General features: G+C 53.2%; 8 protein-coding genes across 8 annotated transcripts; 3 read left to right on the plus strand and 5 right to left on the minus strand.

Moving 5' to 3' along the window:
- Window positions 1-2,325: 2,325 nt before the first annotated feature.
- PG997_012633 (uncharacterized protein) lies at window positions 2,326-2,889 on the minus strand (the record flags this gene model as incomplete). The annotated part of the gene is made up of 3 exons (XM_066816947.1): window positions 2,326-2,496; window positions 2,592-2,802; window positions 2,879-2,889. 3 exons carry the CDS (start codon window positions 2,887-2,889, stop codon window positions 2,326-2,328), a joined length of 393 nt encoding a protein of 130 aa, XP_066662639.1.
- A 1,741-nt stretch (window positions 2,890-4,630) lies between these two features.
- On the plus strand, window positions 4,631-5,034 carry PG997_012634 (uncharacterized protein; the record flags this gene model as incomplete). The annotated part of the gene is made up of 2 exons (XM_066816948.1): window positions 4,631-4,831; window positions 4,942-5,034. The coding sequence occupies 2 exons, from the start codon at window positions 4,631-4,633 to the stop codon at window positions 5,032-5,034; spliced, it is 294 nt and encodes a 97-aa protein (XP_066662640.1).
- A 657-nt stretch (window positions 5,035-5,691) lies between these two features.
- PG997_012635 (uncharacterized protein) lies at window positions 5,692-7,256 on the minus strand (the record flags this gene model as incomplete). The annotated part of the gene is made up of 2 exons (XM_066816949.1): window positions 5,692-6,951; window positions 7,029-7,256. The coding sequence occupies 2 exons, from the start codon at window positions 7,254-7,256 to the stop codon at window positions 5,692-5,694; spliced, it is 1,488 nt and encodes a 495-aa protein (XP_066662641.1).
- A 464-nt stretch (window positions 7,257-7,720) lies between these two features.
- PG997_012636 (uncharacterized protein) lies at window positions 7,721-8,725 on the plus strand (the record flags this gene model as incomplete). Its single annotated transcript, XM_066816950.1, has 1 exon — window positions 7,721-8,725. One exon carries the CDS (start codon window positions 7,721-7,723, stop codon window positions 8,723-8,725), a length of 1,005 nt encoding a protein of 334 aa, XP_066662642.1.
- A 2,180-nt stretch (window positions 8,726-10,905) lies between these two features.
- PG997_012637 (uncharacterized protein) lies at window positions 10,906-11,623 on the plus strand (the record flags this gene model as incomplete). The annotated part of the gene is made up of 8 exons (XM_066816951.1): window positions 10,906-10,947; window positions 11,009-11,041; window positions 11,114-11,131; window positions 11,187-11,288; window positions 11,343-11,348; window positions 11,404-11,476; window positions 11,535-11,559; window positions 11,611-11,623. The coding sequence occupies 8 exons, from the start codon at window positions 10,906-10,908 to the stop codon at window positions 11,621-11,623; spliced, it is 312 nt and encodes a 103-aa protein (XP_066662643.1).
- A 247-nt stretch (window positions 11,624-11,870) lies between these two features.
- On the minus strand, window positions 11,871-12,830 carry PG997_012638 (uncharacterized protein; the record flags this gene model as incomplete). The annotated part of the gene is made up of 1 exon (XM_066816952.1): window positions 11,871-12,830. The coding sequence occupies one exon, from the start codon at window positions 12,828-12,830 to the stop codon at window positions 11,871-11,873; it is 960 nt and encodes a 319-aa protein (XP_066662644.1).
- Window positions 12,831-13,917: 1,087 nt separating this feature from the next.
- On the minus strand, window positions 13,918-15,664 carry PG997_012639 (sterigmatocystin 8-O-methyltransferase precursor; the record flags this gene model as incomplete). The annotated part of the gene is made up of 3 exons (XM_066816953.1): window positions 13,918-14,386; window positions 14,442-15,310; window positions 15,419-15,664. The coding sequence occupies 3 exons, from the start codon at window positions 15,662-15,664 to the stop codon at window positions 13,918-13,920; spliced, it is 1,584 nt and encodes a 527-aa protein (XP_066662645.1).
- Window positions 15,665-18,077: 2,413 nt separating this feature from the next.
- Window positions 18,078-21,450, minus strand: PG997_012640 (alcohol oxidase; the record flags this gene model as incomplete). Its single annotated transcript, XM_066816954.1, has 12 exons — window positions 18,078-18,216; window positions 18,303-18,407; window positions 18,506-18,971; window positions 19,392-19,526; window positions 19,609-19,752; window positions 19,826-19,944; window positions 20,000-20,136; window positions 20,201-20,327; window positions 20,385-20,608; window positions 20,659-20,884; window positions 20,939-21,148; window positions 21,335-21,450. 12 exons carry the CDS (start codon window positions 21,448-21,450, stop codon window positions 18,078-18,080), a joined length of 2,148 nt encoding a protein of 715 aa, XP_066662646.1.
- Between the last annotated feature and the right edge of the window lie 1,107 nt (window positions 21,451-22,557).

Consider the following 22,557-nt stretch of genomic DNA (forward strand, 5'->3'; position numbering starts at 1 on the left):
CGAAGCCAAGTGCTTCAGTCCGAACGACGTAGTCCGGGTGGCAGGATGTAAAGAAACTTTATTGGCGGTCTTGGGAAGAGGTGGAAAAGTTTACGGGGAGATGAGGCCTGGACAAAGTGTTTGTTGAATGACGAAAAGAGCAGCGACAGGAGCAGGCAGCCCGGGCGTTGCAAGGTGTATGTGGGGTGGAAAGAAAGATAACGACATTAAACTGGAGCTAGTGTCGCGCCGACTGCCGGCTGGGGGGTACCTCTTCGGCTGTTTGGCTGCTGGTCTTTGCCGGGGCGAGCCTCTTTTCTTCAGTTGCGGTAACTGCAGAGTCCCGGGCGCGTTGCCGTCTTCAGAGCCAGTCCTTCTTCAGGGCGGATGAAGGATGGCATCCGGTGCGTAATGGTGTCGCCTCGAATCGCTAGGTGCAGTGCATCTACGTAGTAGAGCAAACAGCGAGCGAGCGCCAATGCACTCCACCTTGACGATAGGTATTAGCGCCTGCCCGGTTACCTGGTTGCTGCAGGAACTCGTATGTCGTTCGCCGGAGTAATAGGATTTCTCTCTCAATGTTACGAGAACGGAATCGTCGCCCCCACTCAGAGAGAAGTTGCTGTCGACAGTCTGGCATGCAAGTACAGAAGACGCCTTTGTCCTGGGGATATCATAATTGATAGCCGAGATCTAATCAATCACCAGGAATCCTAATGTTCGGCTGGCTCCTGCGCTACGTCATGTCATAGGTTGGTTTCAGACTCCCGTACTGTGAACTCACTGAATGTAACCATGTATGTGTGGACAGGTTCTTTTTCATTCCAATCGCTGCCAATATCCAAGGGAAAAAGCGCAGCTCATACCCCATACTTTGCATCAACGCTGCTCCTGCCAGCCTGCATGCACGACTCCGGCAAGCGTCGGGCACTCTGCCTATCAAATGTGTCGCTGCGATCGTGTCGTGCACGACGCTGTATTTGGGATGGATCATTGATCCGTTGACTGGGTCCAGCCCCGCCCCAGAAATCGCAACCTTCCGTTTTCAGTCTCGGCGAGGAGTTTGTCGCATCTTGCACAGAGCTTCGATACAACCAATCATTTACCGCTTCCGGCACCGCTCAATTGCCCGAGTCATACAAGCCCGTTGGATAGATAGACCCGCGCTTTTTGTCGGGGCACACAGGCGGGTAAGCAAATGCCCGTCTTACCGTCCGGTCTTTAACCTTTGTTTCTCATCGCGGATCGCATGCGTGACCTCTGCCTGCCTCGCCCGGCGGAGGTTGGCTCGCCAAGCTCGTAAGGGATGCAACCCTCCGAACATGCGGGGGAGCCATGTATGCGGCTAACGACTCCTACGACGACATCTGATAGGACGTTTGGTCGCAGCGCTTGATTACTACAGCACGGTTTCACTTCCGCGCACTGCAATTAGGCGGTCAGGTATGATCTGTCACATTCTGGACCCTCGACGCTGCCTACCGCCATCTGCACGTCCAAGTCGGTCAAGCACGAGATTCAACCACCGACTGCACCGTGGGTTATCGCGCTGCTGCGTCATATTATTGGTTATTGGAATCCACTATCAGTACAGCTTCACCACGACCATCATGCATTCCCCCAGATGGCGAAAGCGCTGCTTTTCATACAATCCCTACTTCCCGTGAATGACCAACAAGCCGGTTCACCCAATCAGACCAGTTATCTGGTGGCATAAATGGTCCAGAACGGTATTCCAATGAAACTAAATGATCTATGATCCGTACCTAAGTACAGTACGGCGTGCTCTGGTGATAGTAGCGTTTTTTGTCATTAAGGGGGTACGGGTAGACGGGCACAATCCCAAGGTTGAGTAGCCGCCATCCACCTTTCATGTCAGCACTCTTCGGTTGTCTTCATATAGGATTCTCGCGACATAATGAACCACCGGAAGCAGTCGGGGATCGTACATGGCGCAGTAGTCGTCATCTTCGATGTTCAGAGCGCCGCTGGCTGGATCGAGAGTTCAGGCCCACAGGCCGAGCGACGATGCGTCGGGGATTTTGACTCGACAGTACGGCATTTCGCCCTCATTACCAGTTGCGTCCAGCTGCCTCATGTTGGAGCAATGCCCGTCGACACTTCCTAGTCACTTCGCCATTAGTTCATCATGTAGAAGCTATCGGTACCGAAAGTCCCTGTATGTTTAGTAGTGGCGGCTGAGGTTGTGTTCTTGGGATCCAAAGTGGTTGTGCTTGTGCACTCTTCTAGCCATAGAAATCACGACTTCAGTCGTAGGACTAGAAGCAGTGCGAGAAGTGATGCTAAGGAAGGCGGTGCGTCCCCCTCCCGGAGTCACGGTTGGAGCTAAGCTCGGAGCTGTGGCAGAAGACGAGCCCATATCGGGACGGTAGTTGCGGTGGCGCTGGAGGCTGCACCCTCGCTTGGAGCAACATTCGAGTCAGGGTTAGTCGCCGTGTTTGATAACGAGCTCGATGTCGTGGGATGGTGCTTACATACGCTCCTCTTCTTCTTCTCCTGCCGGGTACTCATAGTGGTGCTTCTTCAAGAAGGTCAGCGCCTGTTCTTACTACGCCCCCTTACAGATCTGCTGGCTGAGTATCTACATTTACCACCGTGGCCTTGGGCAGCGTGGTAGTTGCAGTGGTATAAGTTGCACGTGTATCACCAAAATCCTTTGCAATACTTTGGTTGAGTCCCTTGAGCGGTACAGGCCAGCTTCTCGCGTCTGGTGGAGGCGCAGCAGCGCCAGCGCCAGCGGACAGGCCTCCGCGAGATTCATCCGGGTTGCCCGGGGCTGGAACTGCAACCGCGGCGGCAGAGCTTCCACACTGTTTATATGAAACTCCCATTTCCACCTATATATCCCAGCAATCAGCAAAGATGGCCCGGTGCGTACATACACAGCATGATTCGGCTCCTGAGTGAAAGAGAGAGGTATGCACATATGATTTACCCTGGCTTACAACCAGAGGCTGGAATGATCGCCGGGGAGAGTGCACCCAAGGCAACTTCTAATAGCCAGTATAATGGTCTGGAAAACAAGGTAAAGTTGTATTTCTATTTCAAGTCTGATCTTCATGTAGCTTGCGGGCAGAAGCTGAGCAAGCGCTGATCACTCTTCTATGTTATGTCATTGTTACTCTGCCTACTCCTGTGATGTTAGATTCGACTACCGTTTATCTACCTGTGTCCGTGTCCTCGGTACCTTGTGGTCTTACATCAGCAGTTGATCATCACAAGTTAGTGGTGAGTTTGACAGATCCTTGTCGATCAAAGTGACCAGAGGCGCTTATTCACCTCGCTAGGTATGATCCTGCCACAGGAAGAACTGTGCTCACAAAGGTTCTGGATTTTTTGTAGCGTATAAGTCCACTTGCCCTTCACTCATTACACGATATTTTGTCAACTCTGGCTCAATTGCTGGTAGCAATGGCTTCATCCGTATTGGCCCCCTATTCTTCAAGAAACATCAGACGACCTGAATTTCAAGAGGTGGCATAAGCCACAGCCCGGGAGTAGACAGGACCTATTGTCTCAACTCAGGATGCGCTTCATCAAGCGCCGTTGATGTAATCTGACTATTCGATGCCCCCGCAAGGATGCAGCATCAAGCCACATCCGTAGTAGCTTTCCAAACTGACACGCAATGTAATAGCACACCGCATCCTGCTTGTCGTTAGTTCTGTTGCTATGGCCATTCCCGGTCGTCGGTGTTGTAGAACGGCTTGAAGTTGCTTACTGAGGTTGAGAGGGCTGACTGAGGTAGCATCCATTAATATAGCTACACGGGGCTCTCGAGGAGCTGACTTGGAAGCAAAAGCCGGGCTGTCCAATCAAACTAGTGTTGAGATACGTCTCACTATAACGGCTGGTGGCTCCGGTCTATCCGTTGTGCTGCCCGCGTATAGTCAGCTTACCACCAAAGGAGACTTGCATGCATGTCAGCAGATAGTTTCCAGCGGCAAGTGCAATTTTCACAAATCTGGGGAAGAGCTAGAGCTACGAGGGATTATTCCTAACCATGTTCATCCTTGGTTAATCTCCAGCACAGCATCTTCAAGATATTCCCGGTCATGAATACCACCAAGAGGCATTCTCTCATCCCGGGCGAGGTTATGATTGTTCGTGAGATTGATGGGGTTAGTTTGACAAGTGATACACCGAAGACACGAATGAGCTCCGGTATTAGGCTGTTGTACTCCTTAAATTTCGGCGCCGAAAGGAGGCAGTCGTCGCACAAGAGATGAGAAAGGATCTCACCAAATTGCAACACCTCATCTGACGTTAGAAACTCCCATTCACGCCACCTGATAGGCACGGTCGTGAGGGGTAGATGCAGGTCTGTGTGAAGGCAACATTAAAGGCAACAGTATACTAATAGCTTGGGGAGGCGAGGGGCTGTAACTTGTGGGCAGGCCAACGTAGTTCACAGGGATAGTTAACTGGGAACACCGGCTGATCCATGATCGGTAGGACTATTCCCCACCGTGGAAGGTATTTGCGAGGAAGTCTGTAGAACTCATGACGATTCGACGATTATAAAAGGGGTGCAACTTCCGCTCTTGGTCTCACTTTTCGAGGCATCAAGTCACAGCATAGCCCACCATTCATACCTCTTCCTACTCCAATCATCTACAACATCAGCAAGATGCAATTCTCTGCCCTCACCGCCCTCTTCGGCCTGCTCATGACCGTCGCCCCGGTCATGGCGGCCCCTGCCGAGGAGGTCAACACGCTGGATCGCCGTGGAACCTGCGGTGCCTCGGCCGGAGCCCCCATCGCTTCCTTCCCCATCGGCGGGTCCTGCAGCGGCAGCGGCTTCGGTTGTGATACCAGCTGCCACAGCATCGTATGTGAAAGCTCCTACTTCCTTCGTGTGCGGATGTTGTTTCGAAGACATTAACTACTACCCGGCTATCCATGCTCTGTACTATTAGCTGACTTTCCGTGTGATTCTAGGTCCAATGCGCGAACGGCCAGTTCGTCCTCATTGCTTCTTGCGGAGGCAACAACTGCGCTGGCAACCACAACGGTGGTGCCGTCTGCGCATAAATGTGAGTCCATTGTTTATCATGAAGTAGCTCATCGAGTTCGCCCAATCCTTATTGACGGTGCCAGGCTACTATCGGAAATAGTTTCTTCAACGGTGCTCTTTCCATATCAAATAAATTCAATGCCATTGGATCGAAGTGTCACCGAGGCACCAAATATGCCGAAGCAAGAGATTTGAGGTGGCCATGGCTCTTTCAGGGGTTATGTGGGTGGATTAGCATCCACTCTCCTCTCCGGTTTCTTACACTAGTCGACAAAATGCTAGCATGTCATCACGCTCGTTTGAATCAATAAAACAAAACTGCCTTTCACATGCAATCATTACTCATGATGTTGTTACAAACGGGATCACCATGAAACCTTACCAGTAATGCCTTGGAGTAAACGCTAAGCGGCCTGGAGTTCATGTGATCATCATACTCGATTCTAGCATAAACGGGTGGCGGTGGAATGGGTAAAAATGTAGTAGTGACATAATAGTCGATCCCGACGGATTGCCATGCAGTGGAATCACTAACTGTGATCAAACCTAAGTCTAATCTGCTTCTGAGACGTATGAACATGTGGATCAGCGAAGTGCAAAGTGATTCCATGGCAAGGATTGACATATATCAAAAGGACCCTATCACCATCGTACTAGTTCTACTTGAATCAAAACTACACTACGTGAGCTGTATCCCCATCAGCAACCTGTTCCCTAGGCGGCTCTTCCTTTCCTCCCTGCGGCCACTTCTTGGAGCAATACAGAATCACCAAAGTGAACACGATCTCGAGCACAAAGAAGGCCGACGCCATCTGGTACCCGATCCTGAACCTGGGCGCCTCGCCCGTGTTATATATCAGCAGCGGGACCCAGGCCTGGAAAGTGAAGGCGGCAGTCTCGACGACGCCGATGATGATGGCGCGGTGCTCGGCCGAGTGGGAGCAGATCTCGTTGATCCAGGTGATGATGAGGGCGCCCGCGCCCGTCTCGCAGAAGGTCAACAGCCAGCCCGTCATCATGGCCGCGAGGTTGTGCTCGGGGTACACGGACAGGATGATGGTGCCGATGAGCGCCACGACGCACGCGGAGATGATGACGGGCCACCGCAGGCCGAGGGCGTCACTGGTCCAGGCGTACGACAGGGTGAAGAAGATCTGGAGGCCGTAGCCGGCGGTTGGGATGATGTTGATCTCCTCAGTCGTGTAGAGCTTGGTCGCCTTCAGCCATAGGTTCATGTAGGAGTAGATGCGGATACCGAGGACGTGCACGATGAAGATGGCGCAGAAGAGGTAGACGGGCCACGAGGTCACAATCTCGCGGATGACTTTCCAGGTCAGCTTCTTCATCGGCTTGCGGCCGACGCACTCCATCCGGGCAATGGCCATATCGCGTTCCTTGGGCTTGAGCCAGAATGCCCGAGACGTAGTCGGCGAGTCGGGCACCGCAAAGTACCCGTACAGCGCCACAGGGACACCGATAATGCCATCGAAGATAAACAGCCATCTCCAAGCGGCCACACCATGCTTCCCATTCATACCGCTGAAGAGCGCCGCTTGGAGGTATCCTGAGAACATCTGGGCAGCACTGGACGAGGCCTGGAAGATACAAGAGCGCTTCCCCAGCTCGGAGGGGGTGTAGAAGTTGCCCAATAGTGTCATGATGCCGGGATAGGCCGATGCCTCGAGCAGGCCGGTTAAGAACCGCAGTGCGTAGAGTGTCTCGACGTTCTTGGCTCCAGCCATGCCCATAACTATTAGACTCCACATCAACTCGAGAGAGGGAAGCCAGATGGAGGGTCGGACTTTGGTTAATATCAGCTGGGAAGGCAGCTGGCCAATGATATATCCAATGTTCCAAAAGGTGGTAAGAAAGTTGAGATCATTGCCGGTCAGGACTAAATCCTCTTTCATGCCGGAGACGTATGCATTGCTGATCTATTGGGCAAGAAGTATCAGTGAATGTGATGAATGTGACTTGTCGAGTGGCATATTGGAGTCGGAGAGACACTCACGTTGGTTTGGTCGAGATACTTGAAAAAATAAGAAACGCAACAGTAGCTCAAAATCCACCAGTCGATCTTGGCGATGAACTTGCGTTCTTCAGGTGTCTTATCTAACGAGTCCCAGACGACAGACCACAACCTCTTTCTGAGAGGTACTTTGGCTGGGGAAACTGTCACTTCAGCTTCACTATGGCCCTCATTTGAGTCGACCTTCTGTATAATGCCGGTGCTGTCCATGATCACTTGTAAGCGAGAACGAGTCCTTACCTATGCTCATCTCCATTTTGGAAGCTCGAAACGGCATGAATAGCACGTCTATTTAAGCCATATTGCCAACCGCAGTCCCCCAACCACATAATGCACGGCAAGACAGTCGGCTCGAGTTTGCCAATAACGTGATTGCGTCGCGGGCTGATGTGATGTAAGTTAAAGTGGATAGGATGATGGCGTAGTCCAGTCAGATAGGGCCTCGATATCAGTAGCCGATCTTGATGCGTCGGGCCACGCCCGACAATTGCCAGAAACAGTGCATCGGACCCCGCGCCGCCGTCGGGTAAGCTTCCGACCCCCTATGCCCCTACAGGACATAAGACGTGCTCGCTGGTCATCATCATGCCTAAGAAAGCAGTATATGAAAACCGGGTTGGTGTATTTCTTTTGCTCTGGTCAGTTCAATAGTACATCCCCCAGCAGCAATAACAATGGTTACCGAAACAGAAGGGCGAGAAATCTACGCCTCGTCCATCCACTTCGATGGACTCAACATCTGTAACTGGTCTCGCGACATCTGCGAGGCGTGGCACAAGGGCGGCATCACGGGTGTGTCGTGCACCTGTGGGCTGTGGGAGGGTCTCCGCGGCAGCCTCGCCAACGTGATACAGTGGAAGCGGTGGTTCGAGGAGCACAGCGACCTCATCATGCAAGCCCACAGCGCGGCAGACGTCCGGGCAGCTAAAGACGCCGGAAAGACGGCCGTGCTGCTCTCGTGGCAGAACACGGCGGGGATCGAGGACCAGCTCGACTATCTGCGCGTGTTTCGCGACCTCGGCGTCCGCAAGATGCAGCTCACGTACAACACGCAGAACTACTCGGGCGCCGGCTACACCGAGCTGAACGACTCCGGCCTGACGGGGTTCGGGCGTGAGGTCGTCGACGAGATGGCGCGGCTGGGCATCGTGCTGGACCTGAGCCACGTCGGGCCCAAGACGAGCGAGGACGCCATCTTATACGCGCCCGCGGGCAAACCGCCGTGCTTCTCCCACGTGCTGCCCGCAGGCCTCAAGGATCACCCGCGCAACAAATCGGACCACCTCATCAAGCTGATTGGTTCCAAGGGCGGCTTTGTCGGCTTGTCCCAGTTTGGGCCGCATATGGCCAAGGGCAACGACAGTACCGTCGACGACTACGTGGATGCGCTCGACTATGTCATCGGCCTGGTCGGCGAGGACCTCGTGGGGATCGGATCTGATGCCAGTGAGGGCCATGGAAGACCGAGCGAGTTCATGGCATGGTGCAACAAAGATAAAGGCTATGCCCGGCAGCTCACCCCGTGGGGGTCACAGAAGGTCATAAAACCGCTCGGTCCGCTGGCCGATCGTGCCGAATTAGCTTGCGCAATGGCGAGGAAGGGCTGGTCTGAGGAGAAGATGCGCAAGGTTTTGGGGTTGAACTGGCTCGCGTATCTGGAGAAGATCATTGGTTCGTAGTAGGGAATACGGAAACCAAACTTCAATTCAAATGTAGTTTATGTATCGAAACACCAGATTGTTGATGACTCGACTCTTAACGGGCTCCAAGCGGCTGCCCCCTTTTCTATAACCCAGAATAGCCAAGGGCGCTGCAAACTCAGATCTAAATGAATGAGAGTGAGTCATACCATCCCAGGCTTTTCGCGTACACGTAATTATTTCTGGAGTGCACGCATTATTTCCTTTCCATTTCTCGTAATTATCAATTGACCTCGTTCAGCACTCATCACCATCGGCTGCAACTCATCCAGGCAAACCAGCGCCGCCCATTTTCTCGCCATATTCAACAACATCTCCTTGTATACTAAGTATAAGAATACCACTTATTAGTTTCGCTCGACAAGATGGTTTATCCAACCTCCACTGGGCCACCTGAGGTCTTTCATTACTTTCCCCGGCTGCCGCCGGAGGTGCGATGCATGATTTGGGAATGAGCTGCACGCTCTCTACGCACCAAGCGCGGCGCGCACTTCTTTTCGTTCCAGTTTTTATCATTCGCGGAACGTGAAAAGGGCGAGAAGGTCGACTGGCAGTCACTGCATAGATACAAGCTGGATAGACAGTGGCATCGTGGATACAGGTCGATTCCGATGACGCCACCTCCCAACATTACGTTCTCGCCCGAAATACAATTGTGGCACCTCATGGCGCCGCATTGGGCGGAAAAATACCCAAGACTCACCAACGACGAATCCGTCTACGTACATGATTCACGGTGGTCTATGGGCTGCATGTTGGGACTCGCACCAAGCACTACGACGTCGGATGAAGAAGGTTCGGCGTTCGGTAAGACGACAACTGCATGCTGCCCCGGTTCAACATTGGTGGCAACTCGAGATCCAGGTGGAACTAAATGGGACCTTCCTGCAAAACAGCAAAGAGCAAAGGTCTTTTACGCTCTATCCCCAGAGGGACTTGGTCTGTCTTCAAATTCCCCTAGTCCAAGCTCAAGATTACGATCGATGGGGCGGGAAGCGAGGTTATCATGCTATTAAAATTCCTTTCGTCGACCCTCAACATCTTGCCCTCGAGTTCGACCCCTCCTGGGAACTGGATCTGAAATTAAAATCCGGGTGGGCCACCTCAAGCCCAGATACGGGGCTCACAGGTATAATCCGTGACCTCCTCATGACCTACGACGGAGATTCGCGACTATGGTTCATTGACTATCGAATTCGGCGAAATGAATGGAAACCGGAAGTGAAAAGGCCTTGGACACTTAGACCCGATTGCCATGTCTTCCGTGGAAATGGCTGCAAGTTTGTTGACATATCCTCGAGCATCGAATATTGGGACACGAGACCTCGACAGCATCCTCAACTAGTGGGCACTTATCAACATGTCCATGCCCTAGTTCGAGACCTCAGTAAAATAATAGAAGATTTGAAGGAGTCTTGGGCGGATTGGAATAACGGCCGTATATCATACGAACCCTCGGTAGGAGGCAATCTACGAAAGGTTGGCATCCTCGCTTGCGTATGGGATTAGTATGTAGCTACGTACTTACCTACCTAAAATAATTTCGGAAGAAACTCCATCTCAGCAAGAATAGTACCTACTGCGGAATATTCCCCTGACTTGGAAATATAATACAATATAACAGAGCCCCCTAGCCTACCCTCTCGCTGCATTCTTATTCTCATGTTTGGTGTAGCTTAGCACCTAATCGCAGAGCAAAATAAATATGAAGTTCAAATTTACAATCCTGATGGTGCTGGGGCTGCTAGATTCCGGGGTTGTGAGACGTCCGTGAGGGCTAGGTAGTATCTGGGGAAGGAACACTTGATCCCACTTGCCTGCATATTTGATGTGCATCTTGCGAAGTACATAAAATGCCGAGGTACCTAAGTAACTTAGGTTGAACTGAGGAAAGCAAGACTGAATGCTCGTCTAAGGATTTTAGGCAAGGCAGGCCTCATCTCCCCATTCTTGCGTTTTCTCCATCCATTTGAAGATTTATTTGCAAGACGCCAGCAATAACTGATTTCAACCCCCAGGTAGTATTGGGATAGCCCGAAATCATTCAAAGTTCTCCTTCTAATTCAGTTGAACCTTTTCATAGCCCTCGTTTTACCTTACCGAACCAATGAAGAATATCGTCCAGCGAGCGAAGTTAACCAATCCGATATTGGACCACGATGGAGGGCACCGAGGCGGCCGACCAACAACAACCAACCATGGTAGATTCCCCCATCGAGTTACCCCTGGTCATTGAGCTGTTACTAATCAATACTATTACAGCAGAACATCAACAAGAAGGGTGGCAGCGGCCCTGTAAGTTATTCTTGAATGACATCGGGGTTTGGTACCCTTGAGCATGAAGAGTTGCTAATATAAATTGTGCAGCGCAACTTCTCTGGCCCTGTAAGTGTTGCTTCTCCTTCCTCTGTTGACTTATCTGCTGACTTGAGTATGATAGGCCAGACTAAAGAGCGTACGTAAACCCTTTGCAATGCATTTCGCGCAGATCTGTGAGCTGTCGTGGAAAACTAACAGAACCCAAGCCGTTCAAAAGCGCAAGGTGAGTCTCTATATTCGAACTCATGGTGAATACTCATACTGACAAACCCATTAGACAGAGGTAATGCTCCTCTAAGCAGTGAATTATTGGTTCTGGTTAACATGTAGGTGTTTAGGACAACGAGGGCGACAAGCCCAAGAAGGAGCTTATAAGTCAAGACTCCTCACACCTGCACTATGATCCTTGTGGTCCGGAACCTATTAGCAGGATTCTATCTTGATGTACTGACACTATATCTTTTTCAAGGTGCCGAAATCAGACACAAAAAGCAGTAAGTAATCCTGGCCGCCCCAGCTTTCTGACTACACTAACGACTTTGTAGTATGCCATCATGACAAACGAGGTGACAGGAACCTAGGACCCTTACGCTGTCTGGCCAACGATACAAACGAGGCAAAGACGGAGATTAATATTCGCGAGATGTCGCCCCAGATGTATTTGAACACTAGGTGTTTAATCTAAAATTATATTGATAAATCGACGGTGCCCTCGCAGTGTACACTCTGCAATTCTCCGATACGACGCCATTTCCATGTGGACTTGACCCTAGATGTGCCATCCAGAAGACAGGGTGAACAGCCACTACTGAAGCGTTAACAGACCAGGGCGGTAAGGCAGCAGGTTGTAATCGCCGTTGTCCGAACCGGGGTCACGGCCTTGGTAGAGGAGCCGGATATTGCAAGGGTCGATGGGGAAAGTCTGGTCGGCGCTCGTGCGAACGAGCTCGCCGTGGCTGATGTCGTTGGTCCAGGTGGCGCCGCTGTTAGCCTTGCCCGCGAAGGGGCTGCTCTCGGATCCGGCCTGGACCGTCCAGGTACCGCCCAGGTCGCTCGCCGTGAAGGAGCGGAAGAAGCGGCCCTGCGACCCAATGGCCTCGACGATCATAAGGTAGCCCTGGCCGGGCACGCTATACACCTGCACGGCTTCGAACAGGTTGTTTCTCGTGTCCGTCAGAATCGTCTCATACTGAGAGCCGAAGCTACCGGGGAAGTTGCCGATGGGAATACTGGCGCGATAGATGTTACCGTTGTCGCCGCAGAAGAAGAGGTACATGTTGGTGTCATCGCCGATGACGGTCTGGTCGATGGCGCCCGTGTCGGACTGGATCTGGCCCTCGAACAGGGGGTTCGGCCCCTGCCAGCTGTTGGCGTCGGTCGGGTCCGACGACGTGAGATAGGAAAAGGCCGTCGGCCCCCACTGGTAGGCCATGATCCAGACGTCCTTGGGCTCGAAGTGGAACAGCGTGGGCGCCACGGTGCTCCTGCTCATGGCGGTCTGCGGCGCCGAGCCCATGGCGCTGAAGTCGGAGAAGAGCCCGAAGTTCATGGAGCCCCACGCCGTCCCCGCGTCGTGCGTCGTCGCGTACACGAGGTGCTGGCCGTTGTACGGCGCGATGGTGAAGTCCTTAAGCGCGACCCAGCCCGACTTGGGCTCGGCCAGCACGCCGCTGTCGGTCCACTTGTAGGACGATGGGAGGGGGCATTGCTGTCCCAGGACGCCTGTCACCGAGGCGAGGAACGCGGTCGTTGCTTGAAATCTCATGGTGCAAGATGGTGATGCCGGAAAGCTCAGGTGAGTTCGGTGCGCTTTTGACTTCTTGAGATTTGTACGAAACTATGAGTCGATGGGATTTCATTGGGTTTACATACTTATACTGCCAGGGCCTTGCCACTACCACGGACGTATCGACGATAGCAGGTATTCCGACCGAGCAAAACGCTCGGCAGTCCCTCGAATCCATGGTTTTCCACCCACGGCGCATTGAGGCAGAGGACGGAAAATTGTTCCCCAGGTGGACTTCATATCACCGTGCACATATTCTCCATAATGCGGGGATTGCCCCTGATCCTGGGCCTAACACCCCACAACTTGCCTATATCAACCACTCTCTCCGCGGCGATCCTCGCTGAATTGATGAAGCATGGGTTGGGGAAACGGGGGCAGCATCGCACATATATTGCACTCGCCTTGGCTCATCTGCACCGACAGGAACACGAATCATTCTTGCGCATTTCTCAGGCCAAGTCCCTTGTTCAAGGCGGCCTTGCCAAGATCCGATCGGCATTGTGATGCACCTTTCGGTACGGCCGGCACAAGGATCATCAATCTTATTCAGGCGCATGTATGTCCAACTGGGCTAGCCGCTCGAATGAAGAGAAGTCGCCCGGCTTTTATTGACTTGACCCAGCACCTTGCGGGTTTGAGTTTGATTCGTTTGATTCTAGGTATTCTGGGCCAGAATGGCATCTTACGTGCCGTGCCCAGCTGACACTCAACTCGACCATGACATCCTAGGGCTTACGACAATATCCCTGTCGTTGGCCAGGCAGAACGGTCACAATTCCAAATCCCTATCACAAACCTACAATTGAACATCCCCATTGAACGATGAGAACTCAAGAGAGGCTTGAAAACGAAAATGACAACAGAGGGCAAGTCCCAGCTAATCCAGCTAAATCCTTTAGAGACGCTGGCACACATCCTGGGACGCACCCTCTATGATCGTTAATATATCCATACATAAATGAAAGGAAGGCAACGCTTGCTCGCTCGCTCACTCAGCAGGTGGCCATTTAAAATAGCCTGGGAACGCAACTCCACACCGTTCAGCAGACGGCCCGGCCCGGGTTCAATCACCCTCGTCATCAGACAGCCAATGTTGGCTAACTCTTGAAGGGTCTGCAATGCGAACTTCGTGGCAGCCATTTTCGGGCTTCGATGTACCGCAATGCACCACAACGGCTTTTTCAGGCACGTAAGACAGTTCGCTCCCATCCGTACTGGTCTCGTACTCATCTGGGGCCATGAAGTAATCCTTGGGGGCATCATCGACACTGCTATGACCAACCGAGGTTTGGTCGATTGATGTGTCATCAATTGGAGCTTCTTCTACCGGGGCTTGTGAGTGGATATCGAGGTGTCCCGGCTGCTTCGAGTCACCCATCCACACGACTTCGATGATCGATAGAGCCGAGTGCAGCGGTGTGGTGACTGATTGGAGCCTGAAGCGCGGATCGGCCTTGGCAAAGAGCGACACCCAGTCGTCGTATGTGCGTTCCTTGGCGTTTGCACACGATTGCATATGCGTGTCGCATGCTCTATTATGAAGGTTAGCTACCTTGTACAAGCACCTTGACACGTGCGTGGACTTACCGAGCAAATTGCTCCTGGACGTGATCACATGCTTTTGGGGCCGCCAGGCAGCGTTCGTTGAAGATGAGGCGCGCGCCGGGCTTGAGGGCCGGGATCTGGTTGCGCAGGATCGTATCGGCATAGCTGTCGGGCCAGTCGTGCAGCACGCACCGCCATACGTAGACGTCGGCGTCCTTGACGACCTGTTCGGTGAAGAAGCTATATGGCTGGAAGCTCAGACGGCCGTTGTATTCAGGAGGGACGGCCTTCTCGCCCTGGGCCGCCACCTCGGGCAGGTCCTCGATGATGGCTGTCTCAATGCCGGGGTATTTGTCGAGCATAGCCTTGCACAGATCGCCCATGCCACCTCCGACGTCCACGACGACCTTGGGGCAGTTGCTTTCCCAGCCGAGATTGTCGACGGTATACCGTGGCTCCATGCCGGGCACTTTCATGCTCCATGCAATGGCCTTGGCGAACCTCTCCATACGTGCAGGCTGATCGCTGACGATACCGAAGAGGTCTTTCTCACCATTGCCATTGTGCGCAAGGGAAAACGGGCTTTTGGTGGGGTCGTCGCAGGCCGGGTACTTCTCCATGCTCTCGGCGATCTTCAGGGCAGCTGGTGCAATCTCCTCCGTGGCCATGCCAAGCCAGTCATGGAGAGTTGTTGTGCCTAGAGCTAGTGAGGCCGCATTATGTTGAACGAGGCCTGCTGGAGTCTCGTGGAAGATACGGAGCGATATCGCGGCACGTACCCGCCGACGCGTTGACGACTCGCTTAGTCCACAACGGGAGGCGAGGTCGGCATATGAGATGGCTTCGCCGAGGGGTACATGCTTTGCGATTTCGAACTTGTATAACGTGTGTAGGGTGGCAGTGTGTGCAGGCTAAAGGTCATGATTTAGCATAGGAATCCTAAACAAGTGAAGATTATGTGAGGTGCGAGTGACCTGGGGAGCAAGGCGACCTCCACTTGACATCCGTCGGATGCTTACCATGAGGAAGGACAGGAAGAAGACATGGCCGGCAGGGCCAATGATCAGAGCGCGGAGCTCGTCCAGGGCCTCTAGGAGCTTGACACGGCTCGTTTCGACGGCGGGAGTGAACGGGCCGCTAAAGTGGTCGGCGCCTACATCAAAGGAGGGCTGAGGGATGCCTTCATCATCGTATGCGTCGTATATGCGGTTCGTACACGACGAGATGACATGAGCAAGCTCGGGGAGCGAACGGCTCGACGCCATGATTGGAGCGAGGAGAGGCAGTATTTGGTGTATCTGTAGCAGGCGTTCGGCGGATACACAATCGTGTGGCGTTCGGGGCAGAGGCGAAAAAAGAAGGGCAAGGGACAAGAGGAAACCACACAGGCAAGCGGCAAACCGATTTATGGGGAGCACTCAGGTAAGTAGTGACCAAGTCCTACGAGTTCGTGTGCCATGTGACATTTTGGACCCCGATGTTGAAAGGGATTGCACTCGTGTTGGGGGGAGGTGCCTTCCTTCGGTTTTGCCCTCATCGACCGCACTCAGTCGTCGTCACTAAGCTGAAACCGGTCAGCTGATTGTTTTTCTCTCTATTCAATATTTGGCTCTGCCCTCCTCCTCGCATCGTTGCCCAACTCGTGTTCCTGGCGATAGGGCTTGCATTTATACCCTCCACAAGGAGGAGGCTGCATTGAATGGTTAGGATGGGCAAAGTCGGCTCCGCGAGAGCTCCGCTTGACCACCATGCAGACATATCACACTTATCTTTTCAGAGACACATATATAACACACACATACACACAGACAGACGTCCAACAAGCAGGAAATGCAGTTGCCTGCCTATCAGCCCTACCTACTTCCTTGGCAGGGCCCGGGGGCTGCCGCATTAGCTGCTATCTATATATACATGTACATTACACCGGTTCGCAGTGCTGACTGCAGGGTTTGCTACGCCCAATCCTTCGGTGGTTCCATGCCTGGGCCGCCTCATTGGCCGCTAGCGGGGGTTAGTGGCGTTCGGCGCTACCGTAATCATGTATATGTCAGGAAATCCTGTCATGGTAAGCTGAAACTTGGGGCCGTCTCCGTCCTTTCCCTAGCTCTCTAGGAAGTAGGTAGGTAGGTAGATAGGTACGGCTGGCTTACCACCACCCTGTCACCTCCCCGTCACGTCAGCAATTGGTCAGGGCCGCCTCACGTGGAGGAGTGACGGTCCCGTGTGGGAGGGCTAGCGGGCGGGGACCCCCGATACCATCCATCAAACTCCCCAATGGGAAAGAAAGAGGGAGGTAGGGAGGGAAGAGGAACGGCTCGAAAATTGGAATGTCATAAATGTCTCGGAAGAGGGTCCCGGGCGGCTGTCCATCTCATCAACCCACGCCGATTACCGACCCATGCGACGGAAAGTGGTGGGAGAGTGGGGAATAAAAGAAGGATGTAATCACACCTTCTGGAAACGAGATCCGGGATCACCAACTGATGCGCGGCCCTGGCCTGCAACTGGCTGCCGATCGATAAGCGAAGGATCTTGTGCGACTCCGCGAAGCGACATACGACAAAATCCCGCGGCTGTCACTTTTTTTTCTCTCGCAATACCAGGTAAACAGGCTGCCACTGCGCGCCACACGAGTCAATATTTCAAGCACGACTGCGACATATTCCTTTTCTGCGGGCGGGAGGGCTTGACACTCTGCATAGCCTATGGCTCCGATGCTGCATGTCGTCAACGCCATGCAAGGAATACTCAATAGGTGACGGCTAAGGATTATGACTTGTCAATTGGAATGCCGGCCTTGAAAGTCTCGCGGTTCATGATGACATATAAAGCTGGAAAGCCGCCGTGCCTGCATCATCATCACAGCTCCTGTTCATCGAGGACGCCCTTTTCAGTACATCTGTTGCCATCATGTCAGTTCCTACTTAATCAAATCCACGATGAAACGAAGTCAAGTAGATAAAGGCCACATCTGGGACGTGTGTCAACTATGCCGCATCCCGGTACGCATGCGGATTCCTGACCTTGATATATGATCTGGGCCCGGAGACGTCACCGAAAGCCTCCCCGCGGGAGCTGACCGTGAATGCACTGGTTCTAGATTTCAAATCGATCTTGGGGGTCGTGTTGCACGATGACGCTGGGCACCAAGCCCCGGCAGGGTTGAATCGTTGTGTGACTCCATCTTGTTTTCGTCTTCGCCGTATGCAGAGCATCACAAAAATGGAAGAGGTGGGCATGCTAAATACCACCCTACGCTGCACTACCATTTCTGCTTTCACACCGCTCCTATATAATGGACTCTCAGTTCGAATATCGCCTGAGGGACGGTCTCCGGTTGGACCACCCAGTCAATCATGGTGAGCATCGCATCGCATAAACAGTCTCAGCTGGTGTGTAGCATCGGATCATAACAATTGAGATCGCTGTGCCTTTCCGACAACTACCCCTGTGATCACGGGAGGCCGCATGCATATTTGTTTCGGGTCCCTACAGCGTCGCAGTCGCACCACCCCTGAGATACAGATCTTTGGCAGGAACAAAATCAAGGAACACTTCATATTGAACTCGCATTCTGGCAATTAACTAAACCCAAGCCCAACTCCAAATTAATTTCCCCCAAAACCAGTAGTAGATCATTAACATAATATGTAGTTTCTTTTCCCCGGAGCTGGAAAATCACAGTCGGGAGGAAAGACGCATCTCGCCCGGCGCGTGATAGTCGGGCACCTTCATTTCCAACGCCTCCCCTGAGTAGCCGAGGTCTTCAGCCACGAGCATGGCGCACTTTTCGCCAATGAGAAGAGCGGTCGAGTACCTGCAATATCGTAGAGTCAGCAAGATGTATCTATATCTACACGTTACAAGGATAAGTAATTGACGAGAGGGGAAGGAATGGCGTACGTGTTGCATCCGACATTGTCGGGGCAGATACTGAGATCGGCCACCTTCAGGCCCTTGACGTCGTGGACGTTGAGGCGCTCGTCCAGCACGCCGTGCTTGACGATGCTGTTTCCTTCCTTCGGGGCCATGGAGCATGTCTGCAATTGGAAAACACATGGTTAGCCATACTACTACCTCTGAATGCGCTTGGCGATAGTACTTACCCCAGACTGTGCCAAGTCGACTCGACATGACGCTTGACCCACTCCTCGACGGCCTTGATATCCTCACTGCTATACTTGAGCTCATCACGAACATGCGCCTTGTTGCTGTTCAAGATGTCCTTCTCCGGCCGCTTCTCCGCCTCCGGCAAGTAATTGCTCCAGCTACCGTGCTGCAACCCGGCGCTGAGATTGCCCGGAAGCGCGTAGCGCCGCGTCACATCCAGGTCCATGTCGTGCGTGCGCGCGGGGCTGTCGTACCGGAAGAAGGGGTGCATGTTCTGGACCTCGCCCGCGTACGCATCCATGCGCCGTGCCGTCTCGCGCGACTTGATGTAGCCCCAGACCATGGGCGCCATGTCGCGCTCGTCGTTCATAAAGCCCGTGTCGAAGTCGGGGAGGCGTAGGGGTCGGCGGATTTGATGTGGGTGGAGCCGCGGGAGAAGGGGTACTCGAGGAAGTGGAACATCTGTGGGTTGCGCGCATTTTATAATCAGTATGACCCTTTATCGACAAGATGAGTGTATCAATGAGAGACAAAAGGGAGAGCGTAGAGGCGTGTTTGTATCAGTTGGACTGATTTGTCATGGCCCGGCATCTCATCGACGTCGGATCATGAATCGGCCCCTTACTTGGGCCCGCTAGAAAAACCAGTGGTTTATTGTGCAAAGCTCAGGTTTGAGCGTGACCCAAGGGAGGCTTTGCATATGCCGAGATGATCTTACCGTGAAGAAGTTGCCAGGAGGCCTGTGGCGATGGTTAGTACCATTTTCCAGCCATATGAGGATTAAAGCAAACCTACATGAGCATATGATCACCGAACCAACCGGCAATGACCGAATAGTGCATGACCGGTTTGTCAGGCTTGTTCTTGAAGTAAGACTCCCACCCATCCTTGAAGTGGGGGTCGGCCATGACGACATCTCCTTGAGCTCCTCCTTTGTCGGTCGAATCTTGACCCCGGCGTCGATGCCGTTGGTGGCCAGAGGGCCGGTCCCCTTTAGGGCCCACTCGTCATAAACTCCTAGATTGGGCGTTAGTACGACGGACATGATTACTTATCTCTTGGAGTTTGGGTCTGGGTTAAGTCTCAAGTTTCGACGTACTCTTCTGCACCTCGGGCACGCCTCGGACAAAATCGTCGAAGCTCTCGACCTCGGGTTTGGCGCGGAAGACGGAGAATGTCAGGTAGTGGTCTTGGAAGTTGAGACCGACTCCGGGCAGGTTAACCTTTGGCTCGACGCCGGCGGCTTTGAGCTTTTGGGGTCACCTAGGTATCACTGTAAGCCCACAGCAAGAAACATTACTACTTTCTAGGCTCACCAATGCCGGATCTCTGGAGGATCAATGGCGATGAGAGGGTACCTCCTGACACCACGATCTGTTTGCGCGCCCTGAAGGTTCGTGTCTTCAACTGGTTCGGTGCCAGCGGCTTAGTTGGGCTGCAGTTTGTTTAGTCCTCGAGCTGGAAAAAAATTGGCAATGGGAAGTGCTTACACCGTCTGGACAGCGACTGCGCGGCCATTCTCGATGATGACCTTGTCGACCTTGGTGTTACATGCCAAGTAGAGGTTCGAGTGGACCGCCCTGGTCGAATGGATGTAGGCGTGGGCGCTATCGCTTCGTCGACCAGTCTATATGCCCGTTAGGTAGGCACAGATATTTCCGTTTTCTTTTTTTTTGGCTGTTGATACTCACGTCGCGGTTGATCCACTTCAACCAATGCTCGGCGCCGTGACCCGTTGATAGATCTTGCAGGTCATCCACGGTAGGAATGTCTTGGGACTCGGCTGCCCGGAGGAAGTCGTCCTTGATTGGATAGGTGCTACCGATAGTTGGCTGAGATTCCTCAAGACTGCGTACCAGAGTATTGTTGACTTACTAGTTCCCGAATGATACCTTGATGGGCCCCTCGAAGCCGTGGACATCCCTATGTCTGTCGGTCAGCTTTGCCTCATGAGGAAGTAGTGGGTTTGGTGCTACTGACTTGTTATGAGATGCGCGCTGGTAAGTCTCGTGCTTCTTCATGAGCGGCAGCAGATCCTTCGTCTTCCATCCCTCTGCTTGGAAGTCGTCATAGTCGGAGGCCGACGCGCGCGTGTACATCTGCCAGTTGTGTGAGATAATATTCACCGCATGGTCTGGAGGGAACTTACCAAGAAGTTGATCGACGATCCACCTCCAAGGATGTGCGCGCAAGGAACGACGGCCTTGCGTCCGGCGAGCCATGGTGATGGTCGGGACTCGTAGAACGACGCCGTCTTCGAGTCCAGCTTCATGTTCTTGGGGTAGATGCCCGGTCGGTACACCCATGGGTTGTTCAGGTTGCTCTCCCCGGCCTCGATCAGGAGAACCTTGAGGTTGTGGTCCAGATTGGCCAGCCTAGCAGGTCAGTATCTCGAGAAGCAGGATACGTTGCTCAATGGGGGCGATTACCTTCCGGCCACCACACAGCCACAACTGCCTCCGCCGCACACGATGATATCGAACTCTTCGGGAAGCGTGCCCATCTTCGTGGCCAATATGCTGATGGGTTTTGGGGTGGTTGTAGAAAGGAGTACAGGTGATAATGTACGACACAACGTTAAGATTGGGTATAGTGAAAGCCAGGTGCTCTCATGTGGTGTAAAAGGTGCGCGGTGCGGTCTATATATGTGGTGAGTAGGCCGACTGGTACATGACCCGAACCTTTACGTCCTATGTGTCAATGATGCAAAGAAACAGTACCCCGCGTAGTAGCGTAGGGATCAACACACCCAGCATCATGCGCAACCCACGTTACCCTTTCTCCGCACGCCAGGGCTTCACCCAGTCACAGCTATGGTCTGTTACCTCATGATCTGGCAGAAGTACTGGAGCCGGCTTGTGCATGGGGGCACTGGCCTCACCTTGAGAGAGGGCACCAATAGGGTAACAGCATATAGGCGAAGTCGTGGAAGAAGACGCATGGTCTCCTCGCGTCGAGATATGTCAGGTTAACCGGCGCCAATGAGAGGGGTGGTGGAAAAGACCATTCAAGATGCCGGCATGCGCGGGGTGTGTACTGCTATGACGGTCTCCCAATCATCGTCGGCTTGTCCGGGTACGGGACTGTGGAAACCAAACTCGGAATCAGGCGGGCGATGATGCAGACCAATCATCATCCACACGACACATGGCGCCATTTGCGGCTGGCGATCTCGGTACCGTAACTCTAATGGATATCGGCGATGGAAGAAGATGTGCTAACGGCTTGATGAGCCTGATAAAAGAAACAAGGCCATGTATGTGCCTTAGGTACCAGGAAGACATCACCTCGACCAAGACGAATGCAGCACGATAAGAACACACAAAAAGCAGGCGCGTATCCGACGGCGCCCAGCAACCCCAACTTCCAAGACAATCCGCTAGCGGGAATTCTGGACGATGTTGGCTCCGGGTCTCCAGAATCTTGCGTCGTCCATGTTATACGACTGGACGGGAACCAAAGGGGTGTTGGCCGTGGTTCACACCATCCCCGACAGCGTTGCGCTTGAACTAGTGTATTGCGGGGGTGGAGTCGGCCATGCAGGCCGGTGAAAGGACGACAAGGGGTCGACCGGATATCAGCATTGAACCGCAGCAAGGGGGAAGCGACAAGACAGAGTACGCCGTTTGGTCTATGGCGAAATAAGCCTGCCCTTCCGTCTATATTTTGACAGGCAAACAGGAACCAGCCGAGATATCAGACAGAGATCGATGGCGGCGGGAACAGCGGTTGCTCTACCTCTTCTCCGCAAACCAAGTTTCGCCGAGACTTGGTTTCCCCAGAAGTCATCTCCATCAGTCTGGGGCGCAGATCTTGGGCTGCATGGGAAAAGTTGGGGAAAAGCTGGGGCAACGCTATCATCGTGTCCCTATGACTGGAACTTCCCGGGTCTCAAATGCCGAGTTGGCCTACGCGTCATGGACCCAACGCGCATCCCTTCACGAACCGGTCTCGTCATATTGCATGCCGGATCTTTGCCAAAGGCCGGGGTTGGTTATCCATCCCCAGTTTGCGGGGGATGGGAGAGGGAAGATCATGAAAAGCCAAC

This window comes from Apiospora hydei, assembly GCF_038363865.1.
Source record: "Apiospora hydei strain CBS 114990 chromosome Unknown utg000009l_segment0_segment0, whole genome shotgun sequence".
NCBI lineage: Eukaryota > Fungi > Ascomycota > Sordariomycetes > Amphisphaeriales > Apiosporaceae > Apiospora > Apiospora hydei.